This window comes from Podarcis raffonei, chromosome 6, assembly GCF_027172205.1.
Source record: "Podarcis raffonei isolate rPodRaf1 chromosome 6, rPodRaf1.pri, whole genome shotgun sequence".
NCBI classification, from domain to species: Eukaryota; Metazoa; Chordata; class Lepidosauria; order Squamata; family Lacertidae; genus Podarcis; species Podarcis raffonei.
Genome location: NC_070607.1, coordinates 12,024,246 through 12,041,471, shown reverse-complemented (window position 1 = coordinate 12,041,471; position 17,226 = coordinate 12,024,246). Strand labels below are relative to the sequence as shown.

Genomic DNA, 17,226 nt, shown 5'->3' with positions numbered 1-17,226 from the left:
ACTCTTGAATACCGAGGTCGTGGGTTCGAGTCCCATGTCGGGCAAGAAAAAAGATCAGTGAAATGTTGGGGCTGGCGTTCTCCCACGTTTCCACAAAGCCCATCGCGCAATATCCCTCTCCGTCCCCACCTCTCTCTCTCTCTCCCTTTCCCGTGGCAAATGCAGGGGAGTTCCCCGCACAAGCCCACTTGGCTTCGATTTCAAAGCGGAACGAAAGGGATCGCCCAGCTTTGGGGCGGTGAGAATCCGTGCAAACCTGCAGGGAAAAAAATGAGTGCCAAACGTTCCTTGTCTCCGCACCACCCCCACTTGCGTCTCCGGGGGCGGATCCTGCTCGCTTCCTGCGCGCAATCGTGAGTCACTCCGGCTGCGCATAAAGGCAAGCAGGTCCGCGGCAGCTGCTCCAGACTCGGAGATCACTTCAAGAGCACCAGCTGCGGATCCTGAACGGCGCTGGGCAGCTAGTGAAAGCTCCTCCTCGGGAATATCTATTTATATAATAATAATATTATATTATTATTTATTTTATCATATCCGCGATTTCGGAAGCTGAGCCTGCTACTTTGTGCGCCAAAAAATGATTGCACGCTGCGTTGTCTTGTTTTCTATCTTGGCCATCAGCCAAGCAGGTGAGTGCTGCTGATCTTTTTAAAATTAAGTCTGTGCTAGCTACAAAAAAATCCAGCGCTGTGTTGAGCTGGGATGGTGGCGGCACTTGCCGGTACCTTCCGTGCAAATCCTACTGACTTCCTAGGGTTGCGCATTGTTATCTCGTTTTGTCCTTTTCCTGGCGCTCTTCGGGTTTTTAAGAAAGGTTCCTGGCTACACTTACCATTCAGAGTGGCGATGAAAAAAACCGAAGACCACCGATGGTGTTTTGTTGCAATATATGCAGGGTTGAAGTTTGAAGGAGCCTGGAAATGTTTAAGTAACCCTGAAATGAGAGGTTAACTTGTAAAAGTGCTGAGAGTTGAGTGTGTCTCACACAGAAGTCCCCCAAAAAGTATTTTTTTGGGTCAGGTTAGGTTAGGGGAAAAATGTCATGTAGGGGAGAAGTCTTAGTTATGGACTATAGATAAAAGTATTTAGAGTTTTTGGACTGTAAGAACATGAGTGGTTTTATCCTTGTATCTATGAATGTATTTTAACTGAATATAATTATTTCTGGCTTTGTCTCCTCGGCACCTATGTTGTCTGAATTAGGGTTAATTTCCTTTAACAAAAGGCAAATGTAGAGGAAAAAACCAGTATCTCCTGGTGCTTTTCCTCCTGCCTTCTGTGCACTCATTCTGAAAAGATTAATGAAGCAGTAACTAAATATTGTGCCCATTCATACCCTTTCGTCTTCCTTGGCCAGGAAAAGTTATGTAAGGGAGGGCAAGGAGCTGAAAGCATCAAAAGTGTTTGATGCTGGTGCTAAGGACAGCCTTTTTCTGTACGTCATTTGCCTAGCCTGTAAAATGGGGAGAGGCACCATAACTTCTGTTTTCAAACTAGTGTATGCTTGCTTTCTTTTTTACATTCTTTTATTTATGTGTGGATAATCCATGCTGCAGAGTCAATTGCATGTAAATGGTTACCAGTGATTTTCGGAAGTGGATCTTGCTAAGTATCTTCTTAGGAGACGGTCAGAAACTTTTAGAACCGCTGGTGGGGGGGCGGCATGGTGGCATAGAGGAAGGATTAGACATCAGCACCAGTAGTACTCTGAGGCTTTATTAGAAGCTGCTGGTATCATTATGTTCACTTGAAAGTGAACTTAAGTTTTCTTAGAGCACAAACCTATAAATGTTTAATCAGAGGAGGAAGCCTAATTGGAGCTTGTTCTCAGATATAGGGGTTGTAGCCTTAGATACACAATATAATGTCCTAGATGAATGCTTTATTACATTTCAGGGATGTGTGTTATATTTGCCTGCCTTTGTTCCTGCCGGTGGTACTAATTTCTGCTAACACGCTCTAGTAAAAGTTGTACACGTTTCATAAGAAAAACTATTGCCCAAGAATTTAAGTATCACGACCAGTGAAATCCATTCTTCGGGGTTTGTATGGAGTAGGCAATCGCCTTCTCTTCCATCTTTGCCTAGAGCGGACTCCCCATCAATTTCGAGAAGAGTTTTTCTCCAGCTGAACGTTCCTACGAAATGACTCTTCGGTGTTAGTGTGTCTGCAGAAGCAGCAGCTACGGCAGAAATCATTTCCCCAGGGGTGCTAGTGATGATTCTGTAGGCTGCGTTTAGAATTATTTTCCAGAATTGGGGTGCTTTCCACCCAAGAAAGTTAAATCTGCCTTCTGCTGCTTCTTCACGCTTCCAACAGCTATACCATAACCTCATGTGCATGATGCACTAACAAACTAGAAAGGCTGGATGCATTCTGTGGGGAAATAGAATATAATGGTATCAAGTGGCAGTTGTTCTCTAGGGAACTAATCAATTAGCACTGGTCCAAGGGCCTTTATAAGACTCTAGATCTCGCTTTGACAGCACACCTCTTGATTCCCTTCCAGTTAATCCTTGCTGCTCAAATCCATGCCAAAACAGAGGAGTCTGCATGACAGCAGGATTTGACCGCTATGAATGTGACTGTACACGAACTGGTTATTACGGGGAAAACTGCACTACACGTACGTATTCCAGAAAGTTACGCTTGCACAATTAGCATTTCGGAGCGTTTAACAGTTTTTGCTAATGTTCGTTGCCCTTCGTTCCTTGCAGCGGAATTTTTTACTTGGCTGAAAGTGACGCTGAAACCCACACCATCCACAGTCCACTACCTTCTCACTCATTTCAAAGCAGTCTGGGATGTAATCAACAACTTCCCTTTCCTCCACAATGCCATCATGAGATACGTATTGATGTGTAAGTATCCATCTCTCTTAATGCTACTTTTACAGCACAGTCCCATATGCATCTACTCAGAAGTAAGTCTTGTTGAGTTCATTGGCACCTGCTCTCGGGTAAATGAGCATTGGACTGGAGGCTTAAGCTTGGGGGTAGATATTTACCCAAGCACTTTGAAGTGCTATATGTTGGTTGCAATTTATTTTGGTCTAATGCAGTAACCACACTCTAGCCACTCAGCCTTCTAATAAATGGCATTAGGCAAAGCAATGGCTAAGTCAAGCTGCTTCTTTGGGTCCCATCTGCCTCTTTTTGAAGATAAGAGCAAAAGTTCAAACCTTTCTTCAAAGTCCATGTATGGTACACACTGAAAATAGGTTTAGCGGTAATTTCCTCGCTATGGGTTACTGTAGTTCTGTGACAGGGGAGGGGGAATCTCTGTCAAAGAGTTTTGAGCACCCTTGCCAAACTCCAGTTCTTGGGAATATGAGAGAAACCACTGATGGACATTTTAAGTGTAAGAATCTTTCGGCATAGTTGTGACCCAAGAGACAAAAATGCAAAGAGAGTAAAATTGAAAATGGATTTTTACATTCCACGTCACTTCTGAAAACGGACTTTTCAAGGTCAGATGCTAATCCCCCCCCCCCCGGTGGGGCTTAGACTGTGAAATTAGACTATGTGGGAAGTCTTGTTGGCAAGGTTCTCTGTCTCCATACTGTGGTGATTTAAGCATGGTCATAATTTTCCTGGTTCTTTCTCTCCCCTTCCAGCAAGATCCCATTTAATAGAGAGCCCACCAACATATAACAGCCATTATGGTTACAAAAGCTGGGAAGCCTATTCGAACCTTTCTTACTATACTAGAACTCTTCCGCCGGTAGACCACAACTGCCCAACCCCTATGGGTGTGAAAGGTAAGAAGGGGGGAAAATCTGTGCATGTGAATGTAAGACAAAATGAAATATTATTCCTCCTGTATGTACACAAGGCCAGTGGGGGCAACCCTGACCTCCCTTCTCAATGCAATAGTTAATTATGTTCAGTGAATGCCTGAAAATGGCTTAAACATTAGAAAATATGTCTGAAGGAGAAACACATGATATTGAGTGTGTGTTGCAGCACATATTTTCCCAGCGAAATGTTCTGTCTTCCTTTGTCAAAGGAACAGAAAACTTGCTGTGGTTGTTAATCAGCCAACAAATTGTGTGTATATTGGCAACCAAATGAATAACTAACAGGTTTAAACCAAGACAACTATATTTAGTATGATAATTAACAATTGGACAGGTTCCAAACAGCAAAGAAGCTATCAACATGCATTAAACTGGGGTTTGACATTTTTAATTCTTCCTGTTAAACTCCTGTAGAACAGACAGGAAACGGCTGCAGTTATTTAATCTCTAGTGCATGGGTAGGCAAACTAAGGCCCGGGGGCCGGATCCAGCCCAATTGGCTTCTCAATCCGGCCCGTGGACAGTCTGGGAATCAGCGTGTAGAATGTGTAGAATGTGTCCTTTTATTTAAAATGCATCTCTAGGTTATTTGTGGGGCCTGCCTGGTGTTTTTAAATGAATAGAATGTGTGCTTTTATTTAAAATGCATCTCTGGGTTATTTGTGGAGCATAGGAATTCGTTCACAAAGTCTGAGGGACAGTGGACCAGCCCCCTGCTGAAAATGTTTGCTGACCGCTGCTCTAGTCCCTTTGGGTGTCAGAAAAATAAATGATTGCTTTGATTGCAGGTAAGAAGGAGCTTCCCGATTCCAAGCTCATTGTAGATAAATTTCTACTGCGGAGAAAATTTATTCCTGATCCACAAGGCACAAATATCATGTTCACATTCTTTGCCCAACATTTCACACACCAGTTCTTCAAGACAGATCATCACAAAGGACCAGCCTTCACCAAAGCTCTTGGACATGGGGTAAGATGGCAGAACTGTGACTTGGACTGATGAGTTATTGCAAACAAACCTTTTTATCAACTCCTGCGGTGAGAGGGATATCTTGCCATCCACAAAGGAGTTGCATCAATATTGTGATAGGCACAATGTACAGCAAATCTCTCTTGCATAACCTCAGAATAGCCTGTTCCCACAATCTTATGTGCCCACTGTGTGGGAGAACCATTTGACTTGATTTGGTCAGTCTCTAAAATACATAGCAATTAGGTTCTCCTCAATTTATGGAAAAATAGCTATTGCATCCCTGAATTTGGAGTGAAAAATGCAGTCGGTGTGTCTGTTTATAAACTGGTTTTGTCTGCAGCACAACTTTCTAAGATAATACTTTAAGCAAGGGTGGTGGTGATTTATACTGTTGTAACAGTGGTTGTTTACAAGGGCTCCTGCTTTTTGAAGTTGTCATTGAGGACAGCGCAAAAACTTGAAAGAGCTGCGCTTCCGAAATTTTATCGGTAATGACATTTGAGAAATAACATTGTTTTCCAACACTTTTAATGAGTGGAGAGAACTCTCTCTTCCATTGGAACGTCACTGCAACATACTATGTTCTGAAACATTTAGAGGGAGAATCTAATTGTTTTTCTGTCTCATCTGACAAATTAAAATTAGACTTTGATGTTCCTATTATTTCAACAGGTTGATCTAAATCACATCTATGGAGAAACTTTGGACAGGCAGATGAAACTCAGACTATTTAAGGATGGGAAGCTGAAATTTCAGGTTAGTTTGGATTCCTTCTGAAAATCCTGCAGTGTGCTGAGAAAATGAGAGCATCACTTATGTTAACATCTTAACCAGGAAGAGAGGAGCTTTTGTGTTTCCTCTGATGCAGAGAAGGTCCACAGGCATTTCAATAACTGCATCAGACACCCTATTCTTACTAGATAACTATGTGCATCTAGATCAGTGCTACAATTTACAACAAACCTCTGTACTTGAAACCCACTGGAAATTGACAAGTATAAATACATTATATTTTCACTGGATTTTAGTATTCTTGGCTGAAATTCAGTATGATAGAAGATTCTCTGTGGTGCCATGCCTATTTATTTATTTTGTAATTACAGATGATCGATGGAGAGATGTACCCACCCACGGTCAAAGAAACTCAGGCAGAAATGATCTACCCGCCACATGTCCCTGAGCACCTGAAATTTTCTGTAGGGCAAGAGGTCTTTGGTTTGGTTCCAGGGCTGATGATGTACGCCACGTTATGGCTCCGGGAACACAACCGGGTCTGTGACATTCTGAAGGGCGAGCATCCAGAATGGGATGATGAGCAGCTGTTCCAAACTGCCCGGCTGATCTTAACAGGTAATTCTTACAATTGCTCATGGTTAACACACAATTACTCGATGGAATTTTGCTTCTGCTAGATGTGGCAATAGCCATCACCTAAGATGGTATAAATGGGTTGAGACAAATTTGCGGCCCAACATCACCTGTTGCCTATGTTGTCTTAGCTGAACGTCCATTTGTTAGAGGCAATAGGTTGTATGAATACTGGATGTTGAATAGGAACCTGAAAGAATGGCTTATTACCCTTTTGCCTTGATTCTGAGTTTCCCAGGGACATTTTGTTGGCCACCGTTGGAAATGTGTTGCCAGTCAAAATGCATTCTTGGTCTGAATCAGGAAGGCCGTTCTTGTATTCTTCAGCATTCAATATTGTTTAGGAAATATAAGGGAACAGGAGGTGCTGTGGTCTAAACCACTGAGCCTCTTGGGCTTGCCGATCGGAAGGTCAGCGGTTCGAATCCCCGCGACGGGGTGAGCTCCCATTGCTCGGTCCCAGCTCCTGCCAACCTAGCAGTTTGAAAGCATACCAGTGCAAGGAGATAAATAGGTACCGCTGCGGCGGGAAGGCAAATGGCATTTCTGTGCGCTCTGGTTTCCATCACGGTTTCCCTTTTGCGCCAGAAGCTGTTTAGTCCTGCTGGCCACAGGACCTGGAAAGCTGTTTGTAGACAAACGCCAGCTCCCTTGGCCTGAAGTGAGATGAGCACCGCAACCCATAACCGCCTTTGACTGGACTTAACCATCCAGGGGTGCTTTACCCTATTATTGTTTAGGAAGTGAAAATACTCACTGACTTTTGTTTTCTGTGGGGAAACAGGAGAGACCATCAAGATTGTGATTGAAGACTACGTGCAGCACCTGAGTGGCTACCACTTCAAGTTGAAGTTTGACCCAGAGCTGCTGTTCAACCAGAGATTCCAGTATCAGAACAGAATAGCGGCAGAATTCAACACTCTTTACCACTGGCACCCTCTCCTCCCTGATACCTTCCAGATTCATGACCAAGAGTACACATACCAGCAGTTCATCTATAACAACTCCATCATGTTAGAACATGGTCTTTCCCACATGGTGGAATCCTTCTCCAGGCAAAGGGCTGGAAGGGTAAGAATTTATTTTCTACTAAGGAATTGCATAGCCTTCATCTCAAGGCAACAGGGTACATCTGTCCACCTGTTAAATCACTCCAATATCTGAAAATATTTTGAGCAGGGGAAGAATGATTAGGGAAAGGGGAAATTTGTGGCACAGTTTTAGACTGCCTTCAGCTTTCTCTGTCGTATTTCAGACAGAGGAGTGAATAGCATGAGCAAGTTTCTCACTGTAAATCCAAGAGATGGATAAATGTTTGAGGTCCATCTGATTTCAAAGGGGCTTGAAGTTCTGATCTCCATGTGGTTTCTCATATTACTCCATTTCTTTGATAACAGGTAGCTGGTGGGCGGAATGTCCCTGCTGCGGTGCAGAAAGTAGCGAAAGCCTCCATCGATCAAAGCCGACAGATGAGATACCGCTCCTTGAATGAGTATCGGAAGCACTTTATGCTGAAACCCTTTCAGTCATTTGAAGAGCTCACAGGTAAGACCTTGTCCTCTACTTATAGAAGAACAAGAGCTTCATTTTGTGGGGCAAGGCTTCACAGCTTAGAGATCAAACTTCTGCTTTGCATGGGGATGTTTGGGGTCAAATTCTTGGCATCTCCAACTAAGGGAAAGCAATTAGCAGGTCCAAGATTGTGTAGGCAGCTAAAGGCTAGATGCTCCAATGGGTTGGGTTAGACTAGGTCATAGTTCAGTTCTATGCTGCCTCTCATCCCAAAAGGCCCTCAAGTTGGCGCTCAAATGTTCAAATCCAAACCCAATATTCAAACAATATAACCAATAAATGAATTACTCAGTATATCATGAACATGTTGTTTGAAAAAAGTGTTGCGTTCTTGTAGAAAAGCTCTGTTGTCTTTCATTGGAGATTGGGTAGTTGCAGCTCCTCTGACAAGATTCCTCACTGTCATTTCAATCTGCAATGAGAGATGTTCAAAAGGAAAACTACGTTCTAAGGATGAAAAGGAAGAAAATAGACTCTTATGGGGGGAGCTTCTATGTTGGTTTTCATGAAGAAAATTCTGTGTCAATCAAAGACCTTGAGAAGATATCTTACAGAGTTGTTATTTCGCTCATTCTTCTCCAAGTGCATTGATTTTTCCCCTGCTGATGCAACTTTTCTCTAGAATTACAGACTTGTATTTCTCTCTCTTTGTCTCTATTATTTTCTTCTGTATTACTTTCATGGCAGCTTTTGCAACAGCTAGAATCCTCTCCCTGTCCTCCTGTATAAGGCAATTCCCATGCTCCTTTTCAGAATCTTCTAGAATAATTACTTAGTGATTTAGAACTGAATACAAAACTGTGGAGAAAAAGGTTGAAGTTTTACTACTATGTGGTTGTTTTTTTTGGTCTCTCTATTCCAGGAGAGAAAGAAATGGCTGCAGAACTTGAAGAACTCTATGGGGATATTGATGCTATGGAGCTGTACCCAGCCCTCCTTGTCGAAAAACCACGTCCTGGAGCCATCTTTGGTGAGACCATGATAGAACTTGGGGCACCGTTCTCCCTGAAAGGTCTCATGGGAAATGTCATCTGCTCACCAGAGTACTGGAAGCCGAGCACCTTTGGGGGCAAAGTTGGCTTTGACATAGTGAACACAGCCTCCATCCAAAACCTTATCTGCAACAATGTGGAAGGCTGTCCTCTCGTGGCTTTCCATGTCCTAAACCCAGAAACAGCAGCAACGAATAACGTCAGCACCTCCAGCACAGCAAGAGACGAGATCGGCCGAGCTGTGCTACTAAAAGAGCGCTCTGCTGAACTATAGAGAACAGCTATTTGTATATTTATTTATTTATGATATCTATTATATTGTTGTTTTTGTTGTTATTTATAGTTCAGGCAAAACACCATGGATTTTTTTTCCTGTGCCTTGGCATCTAACTCACGATGCCAGACTTAAAGGGGGAGTTCTGCTTAGATTAGTAGGACTGGATCCCTTGGTTTTTAAGACTATCTTCTGTACCAGAAAGATGTATTCCAAAATGGATCAGGGCATTAGATCTGCTGCTTAAACTTGAACATAAACAATAGTTCTGCCTCTTAAACTTGACAGGTATGATCCTAAATAGAAAACCATGTTACGTGCTGTTATCTGAGAGTCTGGAAGTGCTCTATTTTTTAAAAAAACAACAACAAAAATCCAGAACAATTCTGGAAATCTGTGCTCATGAAAACTGTCCTTTTACAGAAATCTTTGTACTTTACAAAATGAATGTAGGACAAAAAGAATCCTTATGGTTTAGCCAAAGTTAAGGATTTTTACCCCCTGTTTATAGTAAACTCGGTAGGGTGCACTAACACTTAAACTGAGAGGGAGCATGGATGCAAATTTGGGAAAAAGGAAAATTTATTTTCACTACCTCTCCCATGTGACACAGCAATAGGTTTTGATAATGGACTGATCTTCATTTTGTGTGTGTCTATAACTGCACTTCCCTTTTATTGCACAGATAGTTCCTTCCTCTTCTTAGAGTAAGACCACAACTGTGTAGGACGCAACCCAGTGAAACCATTCACATGTAATTCCTCTTGAAATGTATAGGAGCTTGTAGTCTCTGCAGAATCTCAATTGCTTTTTAATGGAAAGTTCTCCCCTAGCTCTATGGAATTGTGACTGGAAGATGAAATTTCACTCTTTGGTTTTAATGCTCCAAACAAAGGCTTGGAACTGTAGATTTCTCTTTCATTATAATTAAGAAGATGTAAAAAGCCAACACAAAAACCAGTCCTTTCTTTTTCCTCCCAAATTAATAATTTTCAATATAAAGAGTGGATCCATATCATTTTAATGTCCTTGCAGAGACTCAAAGGCTCTATACAGAACAAGGGTGGACGACCTCTGTTGTAGAATATAACACTAAACTCATTCTTTCTGAACCCTAAAGTGCCTTCAGGTGTTTGAAACTCCATAGAGGAGCCAGTGAGATAGTTGTGCTGCCTCTTTTGAGATGCCTATGTAATGTGATGGGTGAGATACATCTCTCCCATAAGTAAGAACTGGAGTTTCGGATGTCATTTAGGACTCAAATCGATATGACTTGAGATATAGACCAGTACTGTAGGTTCCCAAACCCTGCTTTAACACAGCACTTTATGTATACAAAGGCCATTTCAATTTTTGGATACTGACACTGCATTTCTGTTAATATTATTATACTTCAGTTTCTATATTTTTTAAAAAAATTCTATTCCACTTTTCAAGTTGGCTAATGAACATAATTCCTCAAGTAAACCAACAGGCACGTCAATTAATAACTTGGGTATTGTCAATTTTACACATTCAATTAGATGCTAATTAATGGACTGCTAACTTGGGAAATGCAACCTTATTGTAGGTATTAAACTTTCATATTGCTTAAGAAATGCATCTTTAATAGTATGGTTCTAAAGCCCGTACGTTACTGGCCCTCTTGGTTAAAAAACCCTCTGTTATTTGTACTCTGGAAATTGATATAATGGATTATCTGTTAAAGCAAAGTGCTAAAGGAAAAAATATTGCTGGAAAAGGAAATATTGGTGTAACCCAAGGAAATATGGACAAAAGTCACCAGGAAACTCTTGAGAAAACTCCATGATATCTGCTGTTTGTGCTTTTGTAGCACTCAGTGGAGGTTGCTGAGGAGAACTTCTGGTGGGTTGTGCCCACAGATTATAGGGCTAATTGTCCTTTTTGAGAACACACTATTCCATTCCTCTTTGTTCTTTTGACTAGTTCAGGCCTAGAAGTTACCTCAGCTCTTTCTGATGCCTGTCACTTCTCCCATTTAAGTTCTTTCTCTTTGGAATTAGGACACTAGTCCTGCCAGTTCCTGAACTTTGTGTTCACTGTTCTTTCCCCACAAGCTTTTACAACCTACTCAGTGCTATCTCCTCTTCCATGTCTCTTGTAATTATTAGATTGTGAGCCTGTTTTTCTTGGAACCTTTCTTTAAAAAAAACCAAAAACCATTTTTGTACATTACTTGCAAGTGCCGTGTGTGTGTTCTAAATAGCTGTAGTTCACTATATGGTGCCAGTTTTATGGAATTCTTTCTTCCTCTGCATTGAGTTCACTGGATATGCATCACACAGCCTCATTTTGTTCCTGTAATATTTCCATTTTTTAAAAAAACCCCAAAGTATTATTTATCCCAGCCTGCTGGTCTTGGTTGGGTGTTTAGAATGATGCCAGATTATGCACAGGGAAGAATTTTGTAGTGACCGCAATCCAGATAAAGTTAAGTCACGTTTGTGTTGTTGTTAACATCAATGGGATTTCAGCATATTCTCTGGATTGTGGCCTTATTTATTACTATAGTTTTAAAACTGTTTGGTGGTGTTGTTTTTTTAACGTTCCATGATGTGCAAAGTGTACTTCTACAAATAAATTATTTGAAAGCTAATTATTTGGTGTCTTCTGCATTTTTCAAATCCATCGCAATGAACACTAGTGCAAGGAGGTGGGGCATTTTTGTAGCCATGCAGAAGTCGGGTTTCTGCACTCACACATACACACACCCCGGGCATCCTGTGTTCAGGAAGGCAAAAGTTGTTGCTGCAATTCAAGGGCAGATTCTCCCCAGGGAGAACTACTCAGGGATGTGGTCTGGGAGAGGGATCTGATGAGAGAATCCTGAGGCCAACATTATCCTGGAGTACCACATTCAACTACAGGGCCTGAACATCTCCAACATGGGTGCATGTACCCAAGATTCCCGTTGACTAAGGCTTTGTTACCATTCCCATTTATGTGTACTCAATGCATTTCATAGAATCAGAGTTGGAAGAGACAAGGGCCATCAAGTCCAACCCCCTGCCAAGCAGGAAACACCATCAGAGCACTCCTGACATATGGTTGTCAAGCCTCTGCTTAAAGACCTCCAAAGAAGGAGACTCCACCACACTCCTTGGCAGCAAATTCCACTGTTGAACAGCTCTTGTTGTCAGGAAGTTCTTCCTAATGTTTAGGTGGAATCTTCTTTCTTGTAGTTTGGATCCATTGCTCCGTGTCCGCTTCTCTGGAGCAGCAGAAAACAACCTTTCTCCCTCCTCTATGTGACATCCTTTTATATATTTGAACATGGCTATCATATCACCCCTTAACCTCCTCTTCTCCAAGCTAAACATGCCCAACTCCCTTAGCCGTTCCTCATTTCCAGTGTCGGGTTTTTACACGAGAGTTATCCAAAGGATATCTGTATCCTACACTTTGGTGGTCAGTCCTACTGTCTGATTCTCAAACAGGCATCACACTGTTGGAATCCTTAAGCTGTTCCTCATTTGTCTCTAGCCAAAGTTTGAAAGTGATGTGAAACACTCCTAGGGTAGCGGGGTTGGCACAGTCCAGCTTGAACAGGTCTACCATCTCTAGGCTAGGTAGACTTCGAAAAACGCAGTGAAGTGGAGGTCACAAAGAGGATGGATAAATAAGAAAAGAAAAGCTTCAATAATAATAATAATAATAATTTATCCCCCGCCCATCTGGCTGGGTTTCCCCAGCCACTCTGGGCGGCTTCCAACAAAACACTAAAATACAATAACCTGTTAACATTAAAAGCTTCCCTAAACAGGGATGCCTTCAGATGTCTTCTAAAAGTTTGGTAGTTATTTTTCTCTTTGACATCTGGTAGGAGGGCGTTCCACAGGGAGGATGCCACTCCTGAGAAGGCCCTCTGCCTGGTTCCCTATAACTTGGCTTCTCGCAGCGAGGGAAACGCCAGAAGGCCCTTGGTGCTGGACCTCAGTGTCCGGGCAGAACGATGGAGGTGGAGACGCTCCTTCAGGTATACTGGACCTAGCCCATTTAGGGCTTTAAAGGTCAGCACCAACACATTGAATTGTGCTCGGAAATGTACTGGGAGCCAGTGCAGGTCTTTCAAGACCGGTGTTATATGGTCTCAGCAGCCGCTCCCAGTCACCAGTCTAGCTGCCGCATTCTGGATTAGTTGTTGTTTCCGGGTCACCTTCAAAGGTAGCCCCACGTAGAGCACATTGCAGTAGTCCAAGCAGGGGACAGGAGGTGGGCAGGTAGGGTCTCAGCCTGCGTACCAGATGGAGCTGGCAAACAGCTGCCCTAGACACAGAATTGACCTGTGCCTCCATGGACAGCTGTGAGTCCAGAATGACTCCCAGGCTGCGCACCTGGTCCTTCAGGGGCACAGTTACCCCATTCAGAACCAGGACGTCCTCCACGCCTGCCCGCCTCCTGTCCCCCAAAAACAGTACTTCTGTCTTGTCAGGATTCAACCTGAATCTGTTAGCCGCCATCCATCCTCCAACCGCCTCCAGACACTCACACAGGACCTTCACCGCTTTCACTGGTTCCGATTTGAAAGAGAGGTAGAGCTGGGAATCATCCGCATACTGATGAACACCCAGCCCAAACCCCCTGATTATCTCTCCCAGCGGCTGCATGTAGATGTTGAAAAGCATGGGGGAGAGGACAGAACCCTGAGGCACCCCACAAGTGAGAGCCCAGGGGTCTGAACACTCATCCCCCCTCACAACTTTCTGAACACGGCCCAGGAGGAAGGAGCAGAACCACTGTATAACAGTGCCCCCAGCTCCCAGCGCCTCTAGATGGTCCAGAAGGATGTTATGGTCGATGGTGTCAAAAGCTGCTGAGGAATCCAGCAGAACTAGGAAATGGCTCTCACCTTTGTCCCTAGCTCCCCGGAGATCATCAACCAGTGCGAACAAGGCAGTTTCAGTCCCATGATGAGGCCTGAATCCCGAGTGGAAGGGATCCAAATGGTCCGCTTCTTCCAGGTGTGCCTGGAGTTGTTCAGCAACCACTTCCTCAATCACCTTGCCCAAGAATGGAAGATTTGAGACTGGGTGATAGTTGGGCATATTGGCTGCATCTAAAGATGGTTTTTTAAGAAGCAGTTTGATAACCGCCTCTTTCAGCGGGTCTGGGAAGACTCCCTCACAGAGAGAAGCATTCACCACCCTGCGAAGCCCATCGCCCAGCCCTTCCCGGCTAGCTTTTATAAGCCAGGATGGGCAAGGATCAAGGAGACAGGTGGTTGGTTTCACTCGTCCAAGCAGCCTGTCCACATCCTTGGAGGTAACAGATTGAAATTGATCCCACGCAACTTGACTTGACAGGACTCTAGCACTCTCCCACCCCGGCCCTGCTCCCACGGTGGAGTCTACCTCTTCCCGAATCTGAGCGACTTTATCTGCAAAAAACTTTGCAAAATCATTGCAAGAGATCATGTGGCCCGTTCTGGACCCCGATATAGCAGGTGGTTCTGCTAAATTGCAAGCCACCTGAAAAAGTCTCCTGCTGCTGTTTTCTGCAGATGCAATAGAGGCAGTGAAGAAAGTCTTCTTCGCCGTCGCTACCGCCACTTAGTAGACTCGACGTTGAGCTCTAACCTGTGTCCAGTCAGCTACAGAATGAGTTATCCACCACTGGTGCTCTAGCCATCTCAGCGATTGTTTCATTGCCCTCAGATCCATGGAAAACCACGGGGCTGATACAATTGTTTATGGAGAAAGAATAACAGAGTTGAAAGAGAACATGAGGATAATCTGTTCCAACTTTAATTGATCACCCACACACACACTCTGCCACCCTTAGTTTGTTATGAATAAGGGGTGGAGTTTGCTTGCTTCAGGTTTATAAGCCATCGCTAACTGGTCCATAAAGGCAGATCATCTACCTGACCTACTCCAGACACAAAATTAGCACCAAGAGCAGAAATTGCTAATCCTGCAGGGGTAAACAACGAGTAGGAGTCATTGTGCCACAACTCCTCAGGAATTTATCTTTATTATAATATTATATTTATATTAATATTTATCATATCATATCATCATATTATATACTAAATAACAGAAGCTGAGTCTGCTACTTTCTCCTCAAAGTTAGGAAATGTTTTTAACCTGCATTGTTCTGTTTTCTCTCTCTGCCCTCAGCCAATCAGGTGAGCGTCGTGACTCCTTTCTCTCTTCCTCTGTTGACCCATTTAAATTAGTTATAACCATTTGCTGCAGTTGTGTGCCCTCTTGCTTCAACCTAAGTCCCGCTGAGTGCAACAGGACTTACTTCTGAGTAAGGATGGGATTGGGCTGTTAAAATGTACTCCCAAGATGTTTCTCATGGTAGTCTCTTCCTGGAGTTCCTTCGGTATTTAAGAACGATTTGGGGTTACAGTTATGGATCGAAGTGGCTAAAAACCACTGAAAACAACCGGTGGTGTTTGGAAATGTTTAAGTATTCCTGAAATAAGAGGTTAACGTCTAAGTTTCCTGAAAGTTTCACACAGCTGTCCCTAAGAGGCATTTTATGGACAGGTTAGGTGGACGATGAAGTTGAAGGGGAGAAGAAGACTTAGCAGGAGCTCTACAGATAAGAATTTAGAGCGCTCTGTTTGGACTGTAAGAGCATGAGTGGTTTTATCCTTGTATCTATGAATGTAATTTAACTGAATATAATTATTTCTGGCTTTGTCTCCTCGATACCTGTGTTGTCTGAACTAGGCTTAATTTCCTTTAACAAAAGTCAAACGTAGAGAAAAATGCCTGTATTCTGCCTTCTGTGCACTCATTCTGAAAAGATTAATGAAACACTAACTAAAGATTAGGCCCCCATTCATACCCTTTCCTCAATATCTCTGGCTGATTTTCTCATTGGGAAGGAAATGATATATAAGGGAGAGGAAGGGGCAGGAAGCTTTAAAAGTGTTTGATCTTGGAGCTAATAGCAGCCTTTCCCCCCTCTATATCATTTGTGTAGCCTGAAAAATGGGGAGAGGCATTGGGACTTCTGTTTTTAAACCACTGTATGCTTTGTCTCTTTTTTTACATCTACTCGTGCAGAGGCAAAAGCAGGTAAATGATTTCCAGTGGTTCTGGAAGCGCTTATTGCTAATTATCCTTTCAAGAGATGATAATAAACTTTTAGAGCCACGTTTGGGGGCAGGGGGGTGTGGTTTAGAAACTGCAATGTCACTTATACTTTGAGTCTCTGAGACCATACATCAAATGCCATTCTGGGGCAGTGAAGATATAGGAAGTGATAGGATCAGATTAAAACCTGCTGAAATAATTAAATTCTCTTCCAGGTGCACAAGATTATACATGCCCATCCAATGGGACTTGCTTTGGTTACGATGGAATGGGTTTCGACAGAGGGGGATAAACTTGACTTTCTGATCTTCTTGTTTTAATTGCCGTTAACTGTTTAAATCGCTATGCTTTTGAAGTGGCTTGTTTCAGTGTGTATTTTAATTAAGAATGTTTTAATGCTTTGGTGGATCTGTTTTATTTTTGCATAGCTTTTATAATTTGTTTTATAGTTTCAAACCTCCTGGAAATGATTTTGGCAAGCAAGTAGCATAAAGATGAATAGCTGAATGAAAACCATAGTATATTTAGATCTTGCATTACATTTGCTCCTGCAAATGAGAGTAATTTCTACCTGTAGGTTTTAGTTAAGATTATAGCATATTTTTCGGTGTATAAGACACCCCCATGTATAAGACACCCCCTATATTTGGGGACTCCAAATTAAGAAAACACCCCTCAACACTACCCATGTATAAGACGAGCCCTAATTTTAAACCTAATTTTTTGGTTTAAAAACCTAGTCTTATACACGGAAAAATACGGTAAATCATACAGAATGACTCTTATTCAAGGATTCGAATATTTGGACTAATGAAATCCATTGTGTAAGATTTGCATGGAGAAAGCCATCACATTTTCCTCCATCTTTGCCAATAGTAGACTCCCCTTAATTTCATCCAGAGTTTTTCTACAACTAAAAGTTCAACTAGAAAGACCTTTCGGTGTTAGTGTGTCTTACTACTGTAGCACCAATGGAAGAAAGCAACGTTGCCAGGTTGCTAATAATGACACTGAATGAAGTTACTTATTTATTCTTATTGCATTTATCTCCCATCTTCCCTCCCCAAGGAGCCCAGGGCAGGAAACAACAAGCAGCAGAACAACAAAAACATCTTAAGAACATTAGCTGAAGGTGTAGATGTTCAGCAGATGTTCTTAAGAACAATTCCAATACT

At 42.7% G+C, this 17,226-nt stretch overlaps 1 protein-coding gene across 1 annotated transcript; it reads left to right on the top strand.

Moving 5' to 3' along the window:
- The first annotated feature begins 296 nt into the window (after window positions 1-296).
- Window positions 297-11,595, top strand: PTGS2 (prostaglandin-endoperoxide synthase 2). Its single transcript, XM_053391430.1, has 10 exons — window positions 297-629; window positions 2,510-2,626; window positions 2,718-2,861; window positions 3,617-3,760; window positions 4,588-4,769; window positions 5,445-5,528; window positions 5,876-6,122; window positions 6,925-7,211; window positions 7,538-7,685; window positions 8,575-11,595. The coding sequence occupies exons 1-10, from the start codon at window positions 578-580 to the stop codon at window positions 8,976-8,978; spliced, it is 1,809 nt and encodes a 602-aa protein (XP_053247405.1). The 5' UTR covers window positions 297-577; the 3' UTR covers window positions 8,979-11,595.
- The last annotated feature ends 5,631 nt before the right edge of the window (window positions 11,596-17,226 follow it).